The following is a 20,732-nucleotide window of genomic DNA, read 5'->3' as shown; positions in this document are numbered from 1 at the left end:
AAAGGCTGCACAACTAACCATAGAGCTATGTGAGCAACACCCAGGCGGACCTAGAGAATACACATCTAGTCCTGAGAAAAGAAAGCTCCATTGCCACCTGGAGATGAACACAGAAGAGTCATGTCCAATCTAGACTTTGACAAAAAATAAGATACAGAGGAGCCAGATTTGATCAACTTGACCCAGATACACTAAGTAGGGATCAATCCAAGACCGTAGAAGATAGACTCCACAGAGCTATACGGACCTTCAGAGAAAAACGCTGAAAACCATATAGATGCAGACATTGCAAATTTCACCTCAAACAGAGAGAAACACTTATAAAAAGAAAAACTGACACCATACATGCCAACTCAGAAGATCTTCCCTCAATATGAGGAGATATAAAGCAGTGTCCTAAAAACAATAAAAATCTACAACATGAGAGTTGAAATAAGATCCCAACATAAAAAGGATCAAAAACATGAAATGGCCTCTCAATATGAGGGGGGAAAAATTAAGACATATTCTAGAAAGAATTAATATGTTGAACCACCACTTAATGGCAGTCAGAAGTCAAGACAATTAAGATGTCAAGAAATAAAAAGACATCTAGCCCCAGCAGTGAAACAAACCACATTCTGGTAAAAAGTTCAAGAGCAAGATGTAAGGCAGTTGGTCGAACCAAAAAAACCTTATAGGATGCAAAGCCACAAAGCTAAGCACTAGCCTATATTGACCTTCTGTACGCAGAAAACATGAAAAAATAACAGGTCAACAAAAGAAGGATAAAAACTATTGTGTTCCTATAAACAAAAACAGGAATAAATATACTAGGGTTCTAAGAACACTAGGACTCAAAGTAAGATACATGAAATCATACAGGAGAAAATAGTCTAATATTTCCAAATAAAAATATTAGAGTTCAAAATTCACCAAGGAATCCTTCAAGCCCGCTGTAGGCAGACTTCCCTTTACACCAAAGCATTGCTGTATACACAGGTATTAAGCAATAAACATAGCTAGGGAAAGCACTGACTCATAACTATCCCAAAACAATAGACACGAAAACATGTCATGGCGTAAATGAATTGAGCTCAACATGAGAGAAATCACAATATATTATTCCTAAAGCCATAGAAATATCTATAACAAAAAAGGAAAACAATACTCTTAAGCCCAAGAGTACTAGGCTCTAGATATATAAATATATATATATATATATATATATATATATATATATATATACTGTATATATATATATATATATATATATATAAGTGTCCAAGCTACAGTGTTGCCCTCGAATGGTTATCTGCCTGGGTGTATAAATAAATATAGTAAATATTCCACAAAGCAACTGCACTCTCATGCTGATGAAGAGGAAGTTCTCCCCGAAAACGTTCCAATAAATTTGTGAATTTTATTTAACTAAAAGTCCTGAGAGACAATGTCTCAGGGAAAAACATATTAAAAATTATAAGCACCTATACCTAAAAAAGGTACAACATACATGCCACTGGCATTAGATAAAAATTATCTCAGATAACAGAGATAAATATACGGTCCCTGTACCAAAAAGATAACATTATATATGTAATGGGATACTAAAATCTTTCATATTGAGTCCATAAAGAAATAAAATATGGCAATGTCAAAGAAAAAATAAGAAAATAAGCATTCATTATAGTACTAATACAGGTAGAAACAAATTCCACAGAATGAGAGAGGAATTAAATTGTTTACATATAAAACATCACCAAATGGTAGTGATTAACCTGCTTAAATTGATCCCATTCTCAGGATTAACCTCTAAATCAGAGGAAAGTATCCTTTTAGAAACTTCAGAGAACAATTCTTTCCAGTGAACAAAGAAGATATCAGCACTAGTCAAAATACCAATAACTGCCACTAGATGGCAGTAAAATGTTAATAAAACCTAAATATACATAGAAATATCTGTAAGGCAGGGTACATAACAGTACCCCTTAAACACCTAAAAGTACGTCAATATACATTTGAACGACTGCAAGGTTAAATAAAAAGTCATCCAGGGATATGCGCAACACATACTGTGAGCTGCAAAAAAACAATTCTCAGAAAATGAGTTTCCTCACACTGGCGTCCTTACACTGGTGCCTTAGATAAGAACCGCAAATGCGGTCCTGAGTAATGGCAAACTGCAAACTCAAGCACCTCACTTTTAACTGCTGCGAAAGTGGCTGAGTACAATGAATGCGGTCGTCAAATACCGCCATTATCTACATCAGAGATCTAACATTGAGCCGCAAATGCGGCCATGAAATCACTGTTAACAGTATACAAAATCACAGAGGCGTCTTAATTGTGAGAGTGATACACTGACATACTATGCAGATGTTACATATATAAACTGGATCCTGTTAAGAAATGACGGTTAACACCAACGCCATTTAATGCCCCATCAAAACTAATATAAAGCACGGCAGTGCGGTATATCAAATTACCCAACACATGAAAAAGGAGCTCCGGTGTATAGAAGGAGATGCTGGGGAGTCCTGATTAAAATCCCATATACTTAAAAGGGATGAGCTGCTCAAAGTAGAGAAGAAATGCCGAGGCCTTCCTCCAGGCCTTATCCTCCCATAAAAATGAGAAACCCTCACACCAGTGGATCCTACTTTCCAGCAGACCATGGACTTACTGCCCATTAAATAAATCCCAAGTTCAAGAGATTTGTAAATATCTTAGGCTCCATCTATAAAAGAAAGGAGGATAAACCTCCAAAGTGCTAGGGCCTTCTCGCCTAGAAGGGAATAAGTACTTACCTGTGGAGCTTCAGCTGTTGGGCAGGAACCGTTTCTTAGGTGTGTCAGATACACCAAAATCTGACAGGGACCTGTAGAAAAAGAAAAAACAGAGTAACCAACCCTTGCTTTCTACAAAGGGGTAGCAAAAGTGTTAGAAGTAAGGCAAAGACAACCTCACCACCTTCTAACTGCTAAAAGCCACCACTACTCCTACTCAAGAGATTGACCCCAATCCTTGCTTGCAGGGAAAAGTACCCATAAAAGGATTAAATATCTTCAGACACCAACCGCACATCCTCCATTGACAGAGGCAAAGAGAATGACTGGGGATTATGGCTAAGGGAAGTTACATTTAACAAATTTGCTGAGGTGCTCTTTGCCTCCTCCTGCTGGCCAAGAGTTGCATATCTCACTAGTAATTGGAATGACGTTGTGGACTCTCCATGACATAGGAAAGAAATAAACACTCAATTTACTGACAGAATTGAACAAGTTATTATTTACTGATTCTTTAATGTACATCTAGAGTTCAACAATGCAAATGCTTCTGTCACAAATCATTTTCTGTCACATGTAAAAGTATATACAGACTATTTGCACTTACTTAGTTTACTGCTATTCCCTTCCCGCATAGTGTGCTGTAGCTCTTTTGTCACACGACTAAAAAAATCTTTAAAGAAAAAAAATGTTTTTAAGTATTTTATCCATCTCTCATATACAATATTCTTGACTTTGCTATTTGTGGTGGACACAAATACTAAACCTTACCATCTTCAGCACTGTTTATTGTAGGTAGAACACATGTTTTGTCATAGTCTGTGTTGTTAATTTCTTTGAAAACTTCAGTTGTGTTTTTCACTTCCATAAAAAATTCACTGGGAAGGAGAACCCTTTCCTGGTGAGAATAATCATCTATAAAATCCTATAGTGGAACAAAATAGAATTCAAATGTTGGACAATATCAACACATATGCAAAGTGAGATATTTACACACTAATATACTTAACTATGCAAGACAGTGTTTTCTTTCTATAATTTAGCTATTTCCAATGAAGGCAAATTCAAAATAAAATACATTTCTTAAAGGGACATGAAACCCAAATTTTTTTCTTTCATGATTTAGAAAGAGCATGCAATTTTAAACAACTTTCCAATTTACTTCTATTATTTAATTTGCTTCCTTCTCTTGTTATCCTTTGCTGAATGGTTTATCTAGGTAAGCTCAGGAGCAGCAAATAACCTAGCTAGGTTCTAGCTGCTGTTTGGTGGCTGCATAAATATACGATTTGTCATTGGCTTACCCATGTGTTCAGTTAGAAACCAGTAGTGCATTGCTTCTTTTTCAACAAAAAATACTAAGAGAATGAAGCAAATTTGATAATAGAAGTAAATTTGAAAGTTGTTTCAAATTGTAAGTTCTACCCAAATCATGAAAGAAATTTTTTGGATTTCATATCCCTTTGGGTATAACAGCATATAACAGAATAACTAAATCTCTGTCTAGGTGAATGAATTTGTATGTATTTTTTCAACGTTTTAGGCATGAATTCAATCAAATAGTTGGCACCATGAGCAAAGTTCTTCCACTCTGCATGAGCTCCTATGTTCTAATTAAAAAAATGAACAAAAGAACTTGTTCAAAGGCATTTCAAAATAGTTTATTTTGTAGTATCATTAAACTAATATAAAACTACTGAGAGCCATGTACTTCTATTGTTAAAGGTCAGTGAGCTACATATGTGACAAATTGCTTACCAGATAGAAAATGTAGACCAAATTATGTAACTGAATAATCTATCATTTGTGGGTTTATTCTTTTTATTTTTAAGACATTATATGTCTTCAATAAAGGATTGCTTTGTTTTACTATGTAAATATTACTAGTAAGCACTGCTTAGCTATACATCTGTATAAAAATGCATGCATGAAAAGCATTATGTTAACATTTGCATTGTTTTATCGATCAGGGGCATATCCCTTGAAAAGCATATTAATTATGTTATCATTGTTGAGGATTTAGCATAATGTAATCAAGCTTATTTGATGGTAGTGAAAAAACATTTTTCAGGTATAAACAGCAAAATATAGCAAAATAATGAATGGAAAAAACATTGCAGTTTTTTTCCTTTGAAAATAGTTGTATTAAAAGGGACATTAAACACTAAGAGCTAGTGGCTACATTACAAGTGGAGCACTAAATATCGCTTGAGTGCAAGCAATATTAGCGCTCCACTTTGTAATACCAGTGCACGATAATGTGGGCTGGTATTACAAGTAAATTGCAATGCGAGCTCGCGTTCGCATTGCTAGGAACCATTGCGCTCACAAGACAGCGCTTCCAAAGGCTCCTATGGGACCCTAGTTTTGATGCCATCACAAATAATAAAAAAACTATAATGCCCTCTATTTTGAGGGCATTTGGAGCACTTTTAGAAAATGAACCAGAGATCTAATCTAGATTTAATTTTCTGAGCGCTTATTGCTACTGTGAGCTTGTGGTAGCAATAACCAGCCATTTGTTTGCCCATTTGCGGGAACGCAATCATTTAACACTCCACTTGTAATCTAGCCCTAAATGCATTTTATAAACATAGTATTGCTGTTATTCCCCTGCCTCCCTCTAGTCATGGGAGCAGCCATGTTGAAATCTAGCTTTCACTACATTCCAGTGCTGACCTGTTTGAACATGTGCAACAACTCTCCTTCAGTGTAATCTAGGTTACATAATGAGAGCAGCCATGATTACAGGGGGGGTGCATGAGATGCATTTAGTGTTTAATATCCATTTAAAAATAGGTAAAAATTTCTAAAAAAAAAATTAATTTTTTTTTTTTTTAAACATCTATGGTATAAATCAGATAAACATTCTGGGATAAACTTTTAACCATATGAGGATCCCTTACACTTCAAAGTTTCTTATAACAAAATGCATTATGTTGATGTCTATAAAATAAATACCAAGTTGTACTTTATAGTGAATGATAAAGTAGCAACCATTTGCATGTAGAGCCAGCAGTTGTTTGTCTCTCAGTATTTATACATTTAATAATGTTATTTATAAAATTAATTTTATATTTTCTACACAAATTGGATATTGGTGTTTTTTTTCTTGCACTGCAAAATATTTTAAAGGGACAGTCTAGTCAAAATTAAACTTTCATGATTCAGATAGGGAATGCAATTTTAAGCAACTTTCCAAATCACTTTTATCATCAAATTTGCTTTGTTCTGGTAATATTCTTTGTTGAAAGCTAAACATAGGTAGTCTCATATGCTAATTTCTAAGCCCTTGAAGGCTGCCCTTATTTCAATGCATTTGGCAGTTTTTCACAGCTAGATGGTGTTAGTTCATGTGTTCCATACAGATAACATTGTGACCATGCCCATGGAGTTACAAATGAGAGGTCATTGATTGGTTAAAAGTCTGTCAAAAGAACTGAAATAAGGGGGCAGTCTGCAAAGGCTTTGATACAAGGTAATCACAGAGGTAAAAAGTGTATTATTATAACAGGGGAATGGGTAATAAAGGGATTATCTATCTTTTTAAACAATAACAATTCTGGAGTAGACTGTCCCTTTAAGTAATCAGGAGCTCTAGTGATTATAAATTTAAGTGTTACATATGATGAGTATCAATTGTGAAACATGAAAGGTCAACTTGCATTTATTTAAAAGACTGAAATATTCGCTGTGCTTAAAACTGAAAAGTTCCCAGAAGGCTATGTTGTTGCTACTGGGTTAAGTTCTTTCACCTAACTCCTCATGCAACAAAGAATGCTTTTTTTTTTTATTCCAGCAATTAAGTTTTGCCCGTGGCTACTTTTTGTACTCACTGTGGAGTTTATTTCTGCCAAGTGCTAAATTCCTTTACCAATAAACTGATGATGCTTTCACTAAATAGTTTATTTCTCCTCTTTCAGTTAATTACATGCAACTTGAGTATCAAATTATTATTATTTTTTTCTAGCTAAATCTCTGAGACTGTAGAAGAGCTCATGAATATGTTTAACTGAAAATATGAAAACTCTTAAATATTGAAGTTTAAATGTTGATTTTCGTAGACTTCAATGCAAATCTTTTAGAATCAACATTCTGATGTACTGTTCAATTCTTTTATTTAATATCTAAAAGTTAACATTCAATATTTGAATGTTATATTTCACATTCAAATGTTAACATTGTTCTATATAAACATTTGAATGGCAGACCAAAGAAGCACATTTGTTTTACCACTTTTTTTCCCATAACTACTTTTTATGTGTTTGGCAGGAAGGAGTTGACTAACTGCTAATTTGTGGAGCGAAAATGTTATAAAATGGGTGGTAGTAAGTTGGTGGGATATTTCCCTGGCTTGGGCAATAAACCTAAATAAACCCCTAAGGAGACGATTTATCAAGCTGTGATGGACAGGGGCGCACATACGCGCCCCTGTCCACCGCAGCTCGCCTCTGGTAGGCTGAATTCTGCTGCAGAATTCAGCATTGCACACAAGCACTATTTTGCGCTTGTGTGCAATTCCACCCGCGCATGGTTGGCTGTGCGCGGGCAGGAGCTGTCAATCTCCTCGATCGGACGAGACCTGGAAGATTGAAATTCGCCACCTTAGATGACCGCTGCTTGATAAATACGGACTGCAGGTTCTCTTGTGAGAACCTGCAGCCATAGGCAGGCGAAAACCTGCCAAAGGGGTTGATAAATCGACCCTTAAGTCTGAGGTGACAAAACTGTGAAATATTGAGAGCCATGAAATGTTATTGTTAGAAACCAGAGATATAATTTTATCACTCACAGCTTAATGGCTCCCCAGATTTCAGAGGTCTCTATGTAAGAATTACCATAATATACAAACATATGGAATCATATCATTTAATGGCAGTTACGAGTCAAAAGGCCCATGAAGCTTCACATTTATTTCTTGATAACCTTATGCATATCCAAGAAACTCTAAACGTTTGTGTCCTCAATACATCTGAAAGTTATTTCCATATTTCAACAATCACTCTTTCATTAAAGAAGATTACTGAAAACAAATTATTTGTGAACTTGCTACATCCCAACTTGAAATTCTGAAATTCTATTTCCAATTCAGTAAGGTATGTAAATATCCCTTCAGTAAACTATTACTGAGCACAATCATAAACATAATATGTTGTTATGAAAGATAATGAAAAAATATGCATATGACTGACAATCTTACAGTTATATAGGACAAAGTACAAAATACAAAACATACATACCATGTGATCACTCAGATGAAGACATTGCCTGATGCCCAGAAAAATCATAGAAAGATTACTTAAGATTTCATAGTTTTGTGATGTATTAGAGAATTTGTGTTTTAGTTGTTCCAATTGATCAGAAACTTCTTTCACCATCAGATATAACCAGCAGTGTTTCGGCTAAAGTGGGAAAAAAAATCTTGTGTTTAACAATACTTCATAATAAACAATGCAGTAAGTATAAATTCACTTTTAATTCATCCCCTGGTTTTTTTTAGATCTGATATAAAAAAAAAAAAGCAGAGAATATAAATCTATTTTATATAATAAACGGATTGGACGCTTTCACAGAAAATTCCAAATTGCATTTGAACACAGTTACCATCTGGCGTGTTTTAATTCTGCACAGATGTTCCTTTTTCCCTTATAAATCATTCCATTTTGACCGGAAACTGGATATTTTTGTATTACTAAAAATATTTTGTATAGTTAAATATGATTCACATCTTTGTTCTGTATCATCTCTTTTAATAAGCAGATAGTTATTTTTATTAATAATAATAAATATGCATTTACAGAAATAAATTAACAACACAATTATGAATTTATTTCAAGTACAATGTTAACTCAGTTTTTCATGTACTCTATGCCATGGGCTGTATGTGGTTCTCTACACTAGTTTTTGCATCCTCCAGAAAAAAAGCAAAACTGTGATTAAGTGCCTCAGTTTATGTGTCGCTGGTAAAAAGGGGAAACAATGAGGACAAAATATAAGAGAGAACAGCAGACAGAGGGTACCCTGCAACTTTACCTAAATCTGTGCCACTGGACATTTTTAGGAATTAAATTATTATGTGTGTGTTCAGTAAATGTTTGATGTGATGGCACCATGTATTAGGAGGTTGGCTATCACTGATGAATATGATAGATTGAGTATGGGTTATTATTGAAGTGGGGGGCAGTTAATGGGGCCAAATTTCTTCTGTTCATGTGTTTTACTAGCAGCTAAAGATTTAAAATTATTGATGTGTATGTTACTGGCAGGCAAGAGATAAAATGAGTACTGCAGTATAGATTACATTAACTCCACATGATTCATTTTGCAAGTTTCTTAACTTCTGAATAACATTTTTGAACTAAAATCATTGGGGTTATGGTTAGGGAATCAGTTAGTGTTAGTGATGGGGTTATGGTTAGGGAATCAGTTAGTGTTAGGCATGGGGTTACGGTTAGGGAATCAGTTAGTGTTAGGGATGGGGTTATGGTTAGTGAATCAGTTAGTGTTAGGCATGGGGTTACGGTTAGGGAATCAGTTAGTGTTAGTGATGGGGTTACAGTTAGGGAATCAGTTAGTGTTAGGGATGGGGTTACGGTTAGGGAATCAGTTAAGTGTTAGAGATGGGGTTATGGTTAGGGAATCAGTTAGTGTTAGGCATGGGGTTACGGTTAGGGAATCAGTTAGTGTTAGGCATGGGGTTACGGTTAGGGAATCAGTTAGTGTTAGGGATGGGGTTACAGTTAGGGAATCAGTTAGTGTTAGGGATGGGGTTACGGTTAGGGAATCAGTTAAGTGTTAGAGATGGGGTTATGGTTAGGGAATCAGTTAGTGTTAGGCATGGGGTTACGGTTAGGGAATCAGTTAGTGTTAGGCATGGGGTTACGGTTAGGGAATCAGTTAGTGTTAGGGATGGGGTTATGGGTAAGGAATCAGTTTTAGGGATGAAGTTATGGTTAGGGAATCAGTTAGTGTTAGAGATGGGGTTACAGTTAGGGAATCAGTTAGTGTTAGACATGGGGTTATGGTTAGGGAATCAGTTAGTGTTAGGGATGGGGTTATGGTTAGGGAATCAGTTAGTGTTAGGCATGGGGTTACGGTTAGGGAATCAGTTAGTGTTAGGCATGGGGTTATGGTTAGGGAATCAATTAGTGTTAGGCATGGGGTTATGGTTAGGGAATCAGTTAGTGTTAGACATGGGGTTATGGTTAGGGAATCAGTTAGTGTTAGTGATGGGGTTATGGTTAGGGAATCAGTTAGTGTTAGGCATGGGGTTACGGTTAGGGAATCAGTTAGTGTTAGGCATGGGGTTATGGTTAGGGAATCAGTTAGTGTTAGGCATGGGGTTATGGTTAGGGAATCAGTTAGTGTTAGTAATGGGGTTATGGTTAGGGAATCAGTTAGTGTTAGGGATGGGGTTATGGTTAGGAAATCAGTTAGTGTTAGGGATGGGGTAATGGTTAGGGAATTAGTTAGTGTTAGGCATGGGGTTATGTTTAGGGAATCAGTTAGTGTTAGGCATGGGGTTATGGTTAGGGAATCAGTTAGTGTTAGGGATGGGGTTATGGTTAGGAAATCAGTTAGTGTTAGGGATGGCATTATGGTTAGGGAATCAGTTAGTGTTAGTAATGGGGTTATGGTTAGGGAATCAGTTAGTGTTAGGGATGGGGTAATGGTTAGGGAATTAGTTAGTGTTAGAGATGGCATTATGGTTAGGGAATCAGTTAGTGTTAGGGATGAAGTTATGATTAGGGAATCAGTTAGTGTTAGGGATGAAGTTATGATTAGGGAATCAGTTAGTGTTAAGGGTGAGGTTATGGTTAGGAAATCAGTTAGTGTTAGGGATGGGGTTATGGTTAGGAAATCAGTTAGTGTTAGGGATAGGGTTATGTTTAGGGAATCAGTTAGTGTTAGAGATGAGGTTATGGTTAGGAAATCAGTTAGTGTTAGGGATGGGGTTATGGTTAGGGAATCAGTTAGTGTTAGGGATGGGGTTATGGTTAGGGAATCAGTTAGTGTTAGAGATGAGGTTATGGTTAGGAAATCAGTTAGTGTTAGGGATGGGGTTACAGTTAGGGAATCAGTTAAGTGTTAGAGATGAGGTTATGGTTAGGAAATCAGTTAGTGTTAGGGATGGGGTTATGGTTAGGGAATCAGTTAGTGTTAGGGATGGGGTTATGGTTAGGGAATCAGTTAGTGTTAGAGATGGGGTTATGGTTAGTAAATCAGATAGTGTTAGGGATGGGGTTATGGTTAGGAAATCAGTTAGTGTTAGAGATGGGGTTATGGTAAGGGAATCAGTTAGTGTTAGGGATGGGGTTACGGTTAGGGAATCAGTTAAGTGTTAGAGATGGGGTTATGGTTAGGAAATTAGTTAGTGTTAGGGATGGGGTTATGGTTAGGGAATCAGTTAGTGTTAGGCATGGGGTTACGGTTAGGAAATCAGTTAGTGTTAGGGATGGCATTACGGTTAGGAAATCAGTTAGTGTTAGGGATGGGGTTATGGGTAAGGAATCAGTTTTAGGGATGAAGTTATGGTTAGGGAATCAGTTAGTGTTAGAGATGGGGTTATGGATAGGAAATCAGTTAGTGTTAGGGATGGGGTTATGGAAAGGTAATCAGTTAGTGTTAGGGATGGGGTTATGGTAGGGAAATCAGTTAGTGTTAGGGATAGGGTTATAGTTAGGGATGGGGTTATAGTTGGGCCATGGTTAGGGATAGGTAATACCATAAATCCCATGGATGCCAGAGGACAGCAATACATTTTGATGGGTTAACAGAATTTCCTCTAATGCAGAAGGCTTGTACCACACATGCAATAATGCATTTCTGCATATAGTCATTTATGTATGTTATGTGGGTTTTGTAAAGTGCCTCTAGCACACATTACAGTACATTGTGTTTTTTAATGAATGAATGTGAAGTATGTGTCACGAACTTTTACAGAATTGTTTTTGACAAAAGCATGCAAATCTGATTGCTAACTCAATGACACTAGCTCTCAGCATCACATTTTCTTCTAAGAAACATTGAGGAGTTAATGACCGACTGCCTTTTAGTTCTGTTTTTTTTTCTCAGAATGTTCCTTTAATAATGAATTACTGTAATATCTTGTAAGTGTATCTAACTCACATATTCCTACAGAGCAAGACACAAAAACCAAACTTTTTCTTTTATGATTCAGATAGAGAATACAATTTTAAACAACTTTCCAATTTACTTCTATTATAAAATTATCTTCATTCTCTTTGTATACTTTGTTGAATGAGCAGCAATGCATTACTGAGAGATAGCTGAGCACACCAGGTGAGCCAATTACAAGAAGTATACGTTTGCAGGCACCAGTAAGCAGCTAGCTCCCAGTAGTGCATTGCTGCTCCTGAGCCTACCAAGAATGCTTTTCAACAAAGGATACTAAGATAGCAACACAAATTAGATAACAGAAGTAAACTGGAAATGTGTTTAATATGTATTTGCTACCTGAATCATGAAAGAAACAATTTGGCTTCATGTCCCTTTAAGTAATCAATGCCAGGTGCTAACAACGTTCAAGCATACCAGAAACTTGAAGAAACAAAAATACAACTCTGCACATTTTAGGCACATTCGTTTCTCAGAACCAGAAATTAATAAAATATACCAATTATCATGTATCGTTTATTTGTAAGGCACTTGAAGCCATCTGATTACATAAAATTAGCTGTACTGTTCTGCATATTAAAAAGAAGGGAAAAAAAGGAAAAGAATGTCAAATTAGTTTGTACCACCCAATTTTATCATGTTTTAGATCTATTAGCAACAATTTCTGGTGACCAATGCTCAGATTTGCTTAAACCACTAAACACGATATACTGGTTTATCAGCTTTTCTAGGTAATACAGACAATTTTAGTGGAATTCAGTGCAATTAAAATCTTCTACCACCCTCAGTGCTAAAAATTCCAAAATTGTTGCATGCAGTCCCTTTATGCAGGTCTTTAAAAAAAAAAAAAGAAACAATGATGTTGAAAACTAGTTTAGTCATGAACTATTTTGGATAATCATCAACATCTTAAGATAACAATATGTATCAGTGTGTATTTATGTTTTTCAAGCCACAGCTTATTTCTACGTGACTCATTTTTAAATAAATAAACTGTAATATTACTGCTCAAAAACATTATCGGCTAGATTACGAGTCTTGCGTTAGCCTTCAAAAGGAGCGTTGAGGGGTCCCAACGCTGCTTTTTAACGCCCGCTGGTATTACGAGTCTGACAAGTACAGGTGTACCGCTCACTTTTTTTCCACGATTTTAGCATACCGCAAATCCCCTTACGTCAATTGCGTATCCTATCTTTTCAATGGGATTTTCCTAACGCCGGTATTACGATTGCTGGAAAAAGTGAGCGGTACACCCTCTCCTGTCAAGACTCCTACTACATTTAAAAGTCAGTAGTTAAGAGTTTTATGGGCTAACGCCGTAACATAAAACTCTTAAAGGCCCATTATACACTCATTTTTTCTTTGCATAAATGTTTTGTAGATGATCTATTTATAAAGCCCATAAAGTTTGTTTTTTAAATTTTTTTATAATTTTGCTTATTTTTAAATAACATTGCTTTGATTTTCAGACTCCTAACCAAGCCCCAAAGTTTTATTTGAATACCATCAGCTACCTTCTCCAGCTTGCTCCTGTTTGTGTAAAGGGTCTTTTCATATGCAAAAGAAGGGGGAGGGGGGGAGTGTCTTATTTCCCACCTGCAGTGGGCTTTCCAACTGCCTTTTCAACAGAGCTAAACTGAAAGCTTCTAAGTACGTTTTTAAACCATTTTATACTGGATTTTTATATCAGTATCTGTGCATCTTATTCTTTATAGTAGTGTCTATTGCATGCAGTTATATTAATATGAGTGTATACTGTCCCTTTAACTAAAGTGCTAAAAAGTACACTAACACCCATAAACTACCTATTAACCCCTACACCGAGGCCCCCCCCCACACCGCAAACACTATAATAAATTTTTTAACCCCTAATCTGCCGCTCCGGACATCGCTGCCACTGTAATAAATATATTAACCCCTAAACTGCCGCACTCCCGCCTCGCAAACACTAGTTAAATTTTATTAACCCCTAATCTGCCGTCCCTAACATCGCGGACACCTACCTACATTTATTAACCCCTAATCTGCCGCCCCCAATGTCGCCGCCGCTATACTAAATGTATTAACCCCTAAACCTAAGTCTAACCCTAACCCCCCTAACTTAAATATAATTTAAATAAAACTAAATAAAATTACTACAATTAAATAAATTATTCCTATTTAAAACTAAATACTTACCTATAAAATAAACCCTAAGCTAGCTGCAATATAACTAATAATTACATTGTATCTAGCTTAGGATTTATTTTTATTTTACAGGCAACTTTGTATTTATTTTAACTAGGTACAATAGTTATTAACTATTTAATAACTACCTAGCTAAAATAAATACAAAAGTACCTGTAAAATAAACCCTAACCTAAGTTACAATTACACCTAACACTACACTACAATTAAATTAATTACCTAAACTAACTACAATTAAATACAATTAAATAAAATAAATTAAAGTACGAAAAACAACAAACACTAAATTACAGAAAATAAAAAATAATTACAATTTTTTTAAAACTAATTACACCTAATCTAATCCCCCTAATAAAATAAAAAAGCCCCCCCAAAAAAATAAAATTCCCTACCCTATACTAAATTACAAATACCCCTTAAAAGGGCCTTTTGTGGGGCATTGCCCCAAAGTAATCAGCTCTTTTACCTGTAAAAAAAAATACAATACCCCCTCAACATTAAAACCCACCACCCACACACCCAACCCTACTCTAAAACCCACCCAATCCCCCCTTAATAAAACCTAACACTAACCCCTTGAAGATCACCCTACCTTGAGACGTCTTCACCCAGCCGGGCCGAAGTCCTCCAAGATGCCGGGCACAAGTGATCCTCCAGAAGGCCAGAAGTCTTCATCCGATCCGGGCAGAAGAGGTCCTCCAGAGGGGCAGAAGTCTTCATCCAGGCGGCATCTTCTATCTTCATCCTTCCGGCGCTGAGCGGGTCCATCTTCAATCCAGCCGACGCGGAGCATCCTCTTCCAACGAAGTCCACCCGACGAATGACGGTTCCTTTAAATGACGTCATCCAAGATGGCGTCCCTTAAATTCTGATTGGCTGATAGGATTCTATCAGACAATCGGAATTAAGGTAGGAAAAATCCTTTTGGCTGATGCAATCAGTCAATAGAATTGAGCTTGCATTCTATTGGCTGATTGGAACAGCCAATAGAATGCAAGCTCAATCCTATTGGCTGATTGGATCAGCCAATAGGATTGAACTTCAATCCTATTGGCTGATTGCATCAGCCAATAGGATTTTTCCTACCTTAATTCCGATTGGCTGATAGAATCCTATCAGCCAATCGGAATTCAAGGGACGCCATCTTGGATGACGTCATTTAAAGGAACCTTTATTCGTCGGGTGGACTTCGTTGGAAGAGGATGCTCCGCGTCGGCTGGATTGAAGATGGACCCGCTCCGCGCCGGAAGGATGAAGATAGAAGATGCCGCCTGGATGAAGACTTCTGCCCCTCTGGAGGACCTCTTCTGCCTGGATCGGATGAAGACTTCGGCCGTCTGGAGGATCACTTGTGCCCGGCTTCTTGGAGGACTTCGGCCCGGCTGGGTGAAGACGTCTCAAGGCAGGGTGATCTTTAAGGGGTTAGTGTTAGGTTTTATTAAGGGGGGATTGGGTGGGTTTTAGAGTAGGGTTGGGTGTGTGGGTTTAATGTTGGGGGGTATTGTATTTTTTTTTTACAGGTAAAAGAGCTGATTACTTTGGGGCAATGCCCCGCAAAAGGCCCTTTTAAGGGCTATTTGTAATTTAGTATAAGGTAGGGAATTTTATTTTTTGGGGGGGGCTTTCTTATTTTATTAGGGGGATTAGATTAGGTGTAATTAGTTTTAAAAAAAATTAATTATTTTTTTATTTTCTGTAATTTAGTGTTTGTTGTTTTTCCTACTTTAATTTATTTAATTGTATGTAATTGTAGTTAGTTTAGGTAATTAATTTAATTGTAGTGTAGTGTTAGGTGTAATTGTAACTTAGGTTAGGGTTTATTTTACAGGTACTTTTGTATTTATTTTAACTAGGTAGCTATTAAATAGTTAATAACTATTTAATTACTATTGTACCTAGTTAAAATAAATACAAAGTTGCCTGTAAAATAAAAATAAATCCTGAGATAGCTACAATGTAATTATTAGTTATATTGAAGCTAGCTTAGGGTTTATTTTATAGGTAAGTATTTAGTTTTAAAAAGGAATAATTTATTTAATGATAGGAATATTTATTTAGATTTATTTAAATGATATTTAAGTTAGGGGTTGTTAGGGTTAGGGTTAGACTTAGGTTTAGGGGTTAATAACTTTATTATAGTAGCGGCGACGTTGGGGGCGGCAGATTAGGGGTTAATAATTGTAGTTAGGTTGCGGCGACATTGGGGGTGGCAGATTAGGGGTTAATAAATATAATGTAGGTGTCAGCGATGTTGGGGGCAGCAGATTAGGGGTTCATAGGTATAATGTAGGTGGCGGCGGTGTCCGGAGCGGCAGAATAGGGGTTAATAAGATAATATAGGTGTCAGCAATGTCGGGGGCGGCAGATTAGGGGTTAATAAGTGTAAAAATAGGGGTGTTTAGACTCGGGGTTCATGTTAGGGTGTTAGGTGTAAACATAAAAAGTATTTTCCCATAGGAATCAATGGGGCTGCGTTAGGAGCTGAACGCTGCTTTTTTGCAGGTGTTAGCTTTTTTTTCAGCCGTCTCAGCCCCATTGTTTCCTATGGGGAAATCATGCACGAGCACATTTAGCCAGCTCATCGCTACCGTAAGCAGCGCTGGTATTGAGGTGAGATGTGGAGCTAAATTTTGCTCAACGATCACTTTTTAGAGGCTATCGCCGGGTTGAAAAAAACCTGTAATACCAGCGTTGTTTGTAGGTGAGCGGTGAGCTGGAACTGAGCGTTAGCAACGCACAGCTTTACCAACAAAACTTGTAATCTAGCCGTATAGTTGTTGATATTACAAAACATTTTGTAAATGCTTTAAAGGAATATAGAAAGAATATAATATATAAATTAACTTAAATGAAGTTCACAGATATCTACATTTCTGTTATCATTTTTCACTGGAGTATTGAGACAGATGCACATTGTATTCTATATATTAATGACAAAGGTACATTTTTGTTAAATCCTGCTCTAAACATCACTCATATATCTTTTTATTGTTTTTCAATTATATACAGGAGAGAAAGAAAAGGTAACATAATTATACTGGGGTTTTGTCCATTATGGACCAATTAAATGTGCAATTTGTGTCACACAGTTAAAGGGACACTCAAGTCAAAATAAACTTTTATGATTAAGGTAGAATGCAGTTTTTAGACACTTTTTAGTTTACTTCCATTATCAAATTTTGCAGTCTTTTTATATGCACCCTTTCTGGTGAACAAGATCTACTGAGCATGTGTACAATCACACAGTATATACATATACTAGTCTGTGACTGGCTGATGTCTGTCACATGATACAAGGGGCCGGAAAATGGAAAGAAACATAAATCTAGTAGATATTTGAAATTCAGGGTTGGTGTTAAATTATTGTCTTTTTATTATGCACTTGTTAATTATGCAATTCTACGACATTGAGTGTCCTTTAATGGCTATATTAGATATTGTGCTTGCATAACACAGTTACTGATGATTTCAGTGACAGAGCTGGAGAATATTCTGCCAGAAGAATTAATGATAATGTACAAGCTTTATTCTAGGTTATTGTGTATCTTTTGCTGAAGGTGGTTTGATAAAGAATTGCTCTTTCAGCTATTATTTAAATTTGTTATAGTAACTCAGTACAGCTAATAAAATTGGTCTGATCTTGGGGTTCACAAATATGTCTCAAACCCATGAGAAAATTAGTGTAGGTCCAGCGAAATATAAAGAATAGAATAGCTATTTTCTTCTCACCATCAATCTCTGCATGTTTCAGCCTCTAATTAATACGTTTGAAATTCGTGCTCCTTTATTACCAACACAGTTGCCAGTTGATGCTACATGGCTGCTTTTTAAAAACTGGCTATTAAAATAGTTTGGCTTTTTTCTTTTAGTTTGTACCCATGTAGAGTAATAAAGTGCTACAATGTCAGCTGGCTCTAGTTGCATATTATAATTAGCAGATAAAAATATACGTTGCATTATTCCAAGATCCGTTATAAGAACCCTCATTGAACTCTTTATCCCATTTGATATGGCTTGAAGTGATCATCATATATAATTTAGCAGAATGAGGCCAAGCCACAGTGCAAATTCCAATAATTTAGCACCCTGCTTACATGGCCTGAAATAATTCATATCTAAACGGGTCTACAAGTCAACAATAAATATAAAACTAAAACATGTTTTAGGATTAAAGGGATATAAAACTCAATGTTTTTCTTTCTTTTCAAGAGCATACGATTTTAAACAACTTTCCAATTTGCTTCTATTGTCTAATTTTCTTCATTTTCTTGATATATAAAAAGCATATATAAATAGGCTCAGTAGCTGCTGATTGGTAGTGATGTCGCAAACCTAAAAATTTTGGTTCGCGAACGGCGGACTCGATCTTCCGCAACTGTTCGCGAACTGGCGAACCGCCATTGACTTCAATAGGCAGGCGAACTTTAAAACCAACAGGGACTCTTTCTGGCCACAATAGTGATGGAAAAGTTGTTTCAAGGGGACTAACACCTGGACTGTGGCATGCCGGAGGGGGATCCATGGCAAAACTCCCACAGAAAATTACATAGTTGATGCAGAGTCTGGTTTTAATCCATAAAGGGCATAAATCACCTAACATTCCTAAATTGTTTGGAATAACGTGCTTTAAAACATCAGGTATGATGTTGTATCGATCAGGTAGTGTAAGGGTTACGCCCGCTTCACAGTGACAGACCAAACTCCCCGTGTAACGCACCGCAAACAACCGCAAACAGTCCATTTGCTCAACCACAAGATAGATAGATTTGATAGATAGATACAGTTTTTTTTTTAAAAAATGTAGACTACTGTTACACCAGATATGACTGGTGGTGGCACTGAGCAAGTAGACACATTATATGCTGTGAGCCTGACACACAGGCTGGCAGTGGCAGGCTGGCCTGGCAACTGAAATTAGATTACACTAGCAGACTGATGTAAAAGTTTTTTTTTTTTAAATTTACACTAATGTTACAACAGATATGAGTGGTGGCACTGAGCAAGTAGACACATTATATGCTGTGAGCCTGACACACAGGCTGGCAGTGGCAGGCTGGCCTGGCAACTGAAATTAGATTACACTAGCAGACTGATGTAAAAGTTTTTTTTTTTTAAATTTACACTAATGTTACACCAGATATGAGTGGTGGCACTGAGCAAGTAGGCACAGTATATGCTGTGAGCCTGACACACAGGTTGGCAGTGGCAGGCAGGCAACTGCTATTAGATTAAACTAGCAGACTGATGTAAAAGTTTTTATTAAAAATTTACACTACTGTTACACCAGATATGACTGGTTGTGGCACTGAGCAAGTAGGCACAGTATATGCTGTGATCCTGTCACACAGGCTAGCAGTGGCAGGCTGGCCTGGCAACTGAAATTAGATTACACTAGCAGACTGATGTAAAAGTTTTTTTTTAAAAAAATTACACTAATTTTACACCAGATATGAGTGGTGGCACTGAGCATGTAGGCACAGTATATGCTGTGAGCCTGACACACAGGCTGGCAGTGGCAGGCTGGCCTGGCAACTGAAATTAGATTACACTAGCAGACTGATGTAAAAGTTTTTTTAAAAAAAATTTACACTCATTTTACACCAGATATGAGTGGTGGCACTGAGCATGTAGGCACAGTATATGCTGTGAGCCTGACACACAGGCTGGCAGTGGCAGGCTGGCCTGGCAACTGAAATTAGATTACACTAGCAGACTGATGTAAAAGTTTTTTTAAAAAAAAATTACACTAATTTTACACCAGATATGAGTGGTGGCACTGAGCATGTAGGCACAGTATATGCTGTGAGCCTGACACACAGGCTGGCAGTGGCAGGCTGGCCTGGCAACTGAAATTAGATTACACTAGCAGACTGATGTAAAAGTGTTTATTTTTTTTAATTTACACTAATGTTACACCAGATATGAGTGGTGGCACTGAGCAAGTAGGCACAGTATATGCTGTGAGCCTGACACACAGGCTGGCAGTGGCAGGCAGGCAACTGCTATTAGATTACACTAGCAGACTGATGTAAAAGTTTTTTGTAAAAAATATACACTACATGTGTTGTCATTCTGACTAATTATTCAATAAAAATATTTAAATAAAAAAATAAAAAAAATGTACACTACTGTTACACCAGATATGACTGGTGGTGGCACTGAGCAAGTAGGCACAGTATATGCTGTGAGCCTGACACACAGGCTGGCAGTGGCAGGCTGGCCTGGCAACTGAAATTAGATTACACTAGCAGACTGATGTAAAAGGTTTTTTTTTTAAATTTACACTAATGTTACACCAGATATGAGTGGTGGCACTGAGCAAGTAGGCACAGTATATGCTGTGAGCCTGACACACGCTGACAGGCAGGTAAATGCAATTAGATTACAAAGAGAAAAAAAAGAAAAAAAAAGACTGATGTTCTAGCCCTAAAAAGGGCTTTTTGGGGTGCTGTCCTTATAGCAGATATCAGATGAGTCCTTCAGGACTGTAGTGGACACTAAATACACTAGCTTAGCTATCAATTTCCCTATAAAATCATCAGCAGCTACACTATCCCTCCTCTCACTAAGAATGCTGGATCAGAATGAATCTAAAATGGCTGCTGCACAGGAGCTGGGAGGGTCTGGGAGGGAGTGTCTGCT

At 36.8% G+C, this 20,732-nt stretch overlaps 1 protein-coding gene across 1 annotated transcript in view; it reads right to left on the bottom strand.

The window, feature by feature from the left end:
* The window catches only part of KITLG (KIT ligand), an 82,417-nt gene that overhangs the window by 22,931 nt on the left and 38,754 nt on the right, over positions 1-20,732 (bottom strand). The window contains exons 4-6 of the mRNA XM_053716924.1: positions 8,006-8,167; positions 3,537-3,690; positions 3,373-3,438 (exon numbers count right to left, since the gene is read on the bottom strand). Coding sequence (XP_053572899.1) covers positions 3,373-3,438; positions 3,537-3,690; positions 8,006-8,167 — 382 coding nt within the window. The remainder of the gene's footprint in view (positions 1-3,372; positions 3,439-3,536; positions 3,691-8,005; positions 8,168-20,732) is intronic.

This window comes from Bombina bombina, chromosome 6, assembly GCF_027579735.1.
Source record: "Bombina bombina isolate aBomBom1 chromosome 6, aBomBom1.pri, whole genome shotgun sequence".
NCBI classification, from domain to species: domain Eukaryota; kingdom Metazoa; phylum Chordata; class Amphibia; order Anura; family Bombinatoridae; genus Bombina; species Bombina bombina.
This window is presented reverse-complemented; position numbering and strand designations above follow the sequence as displayed.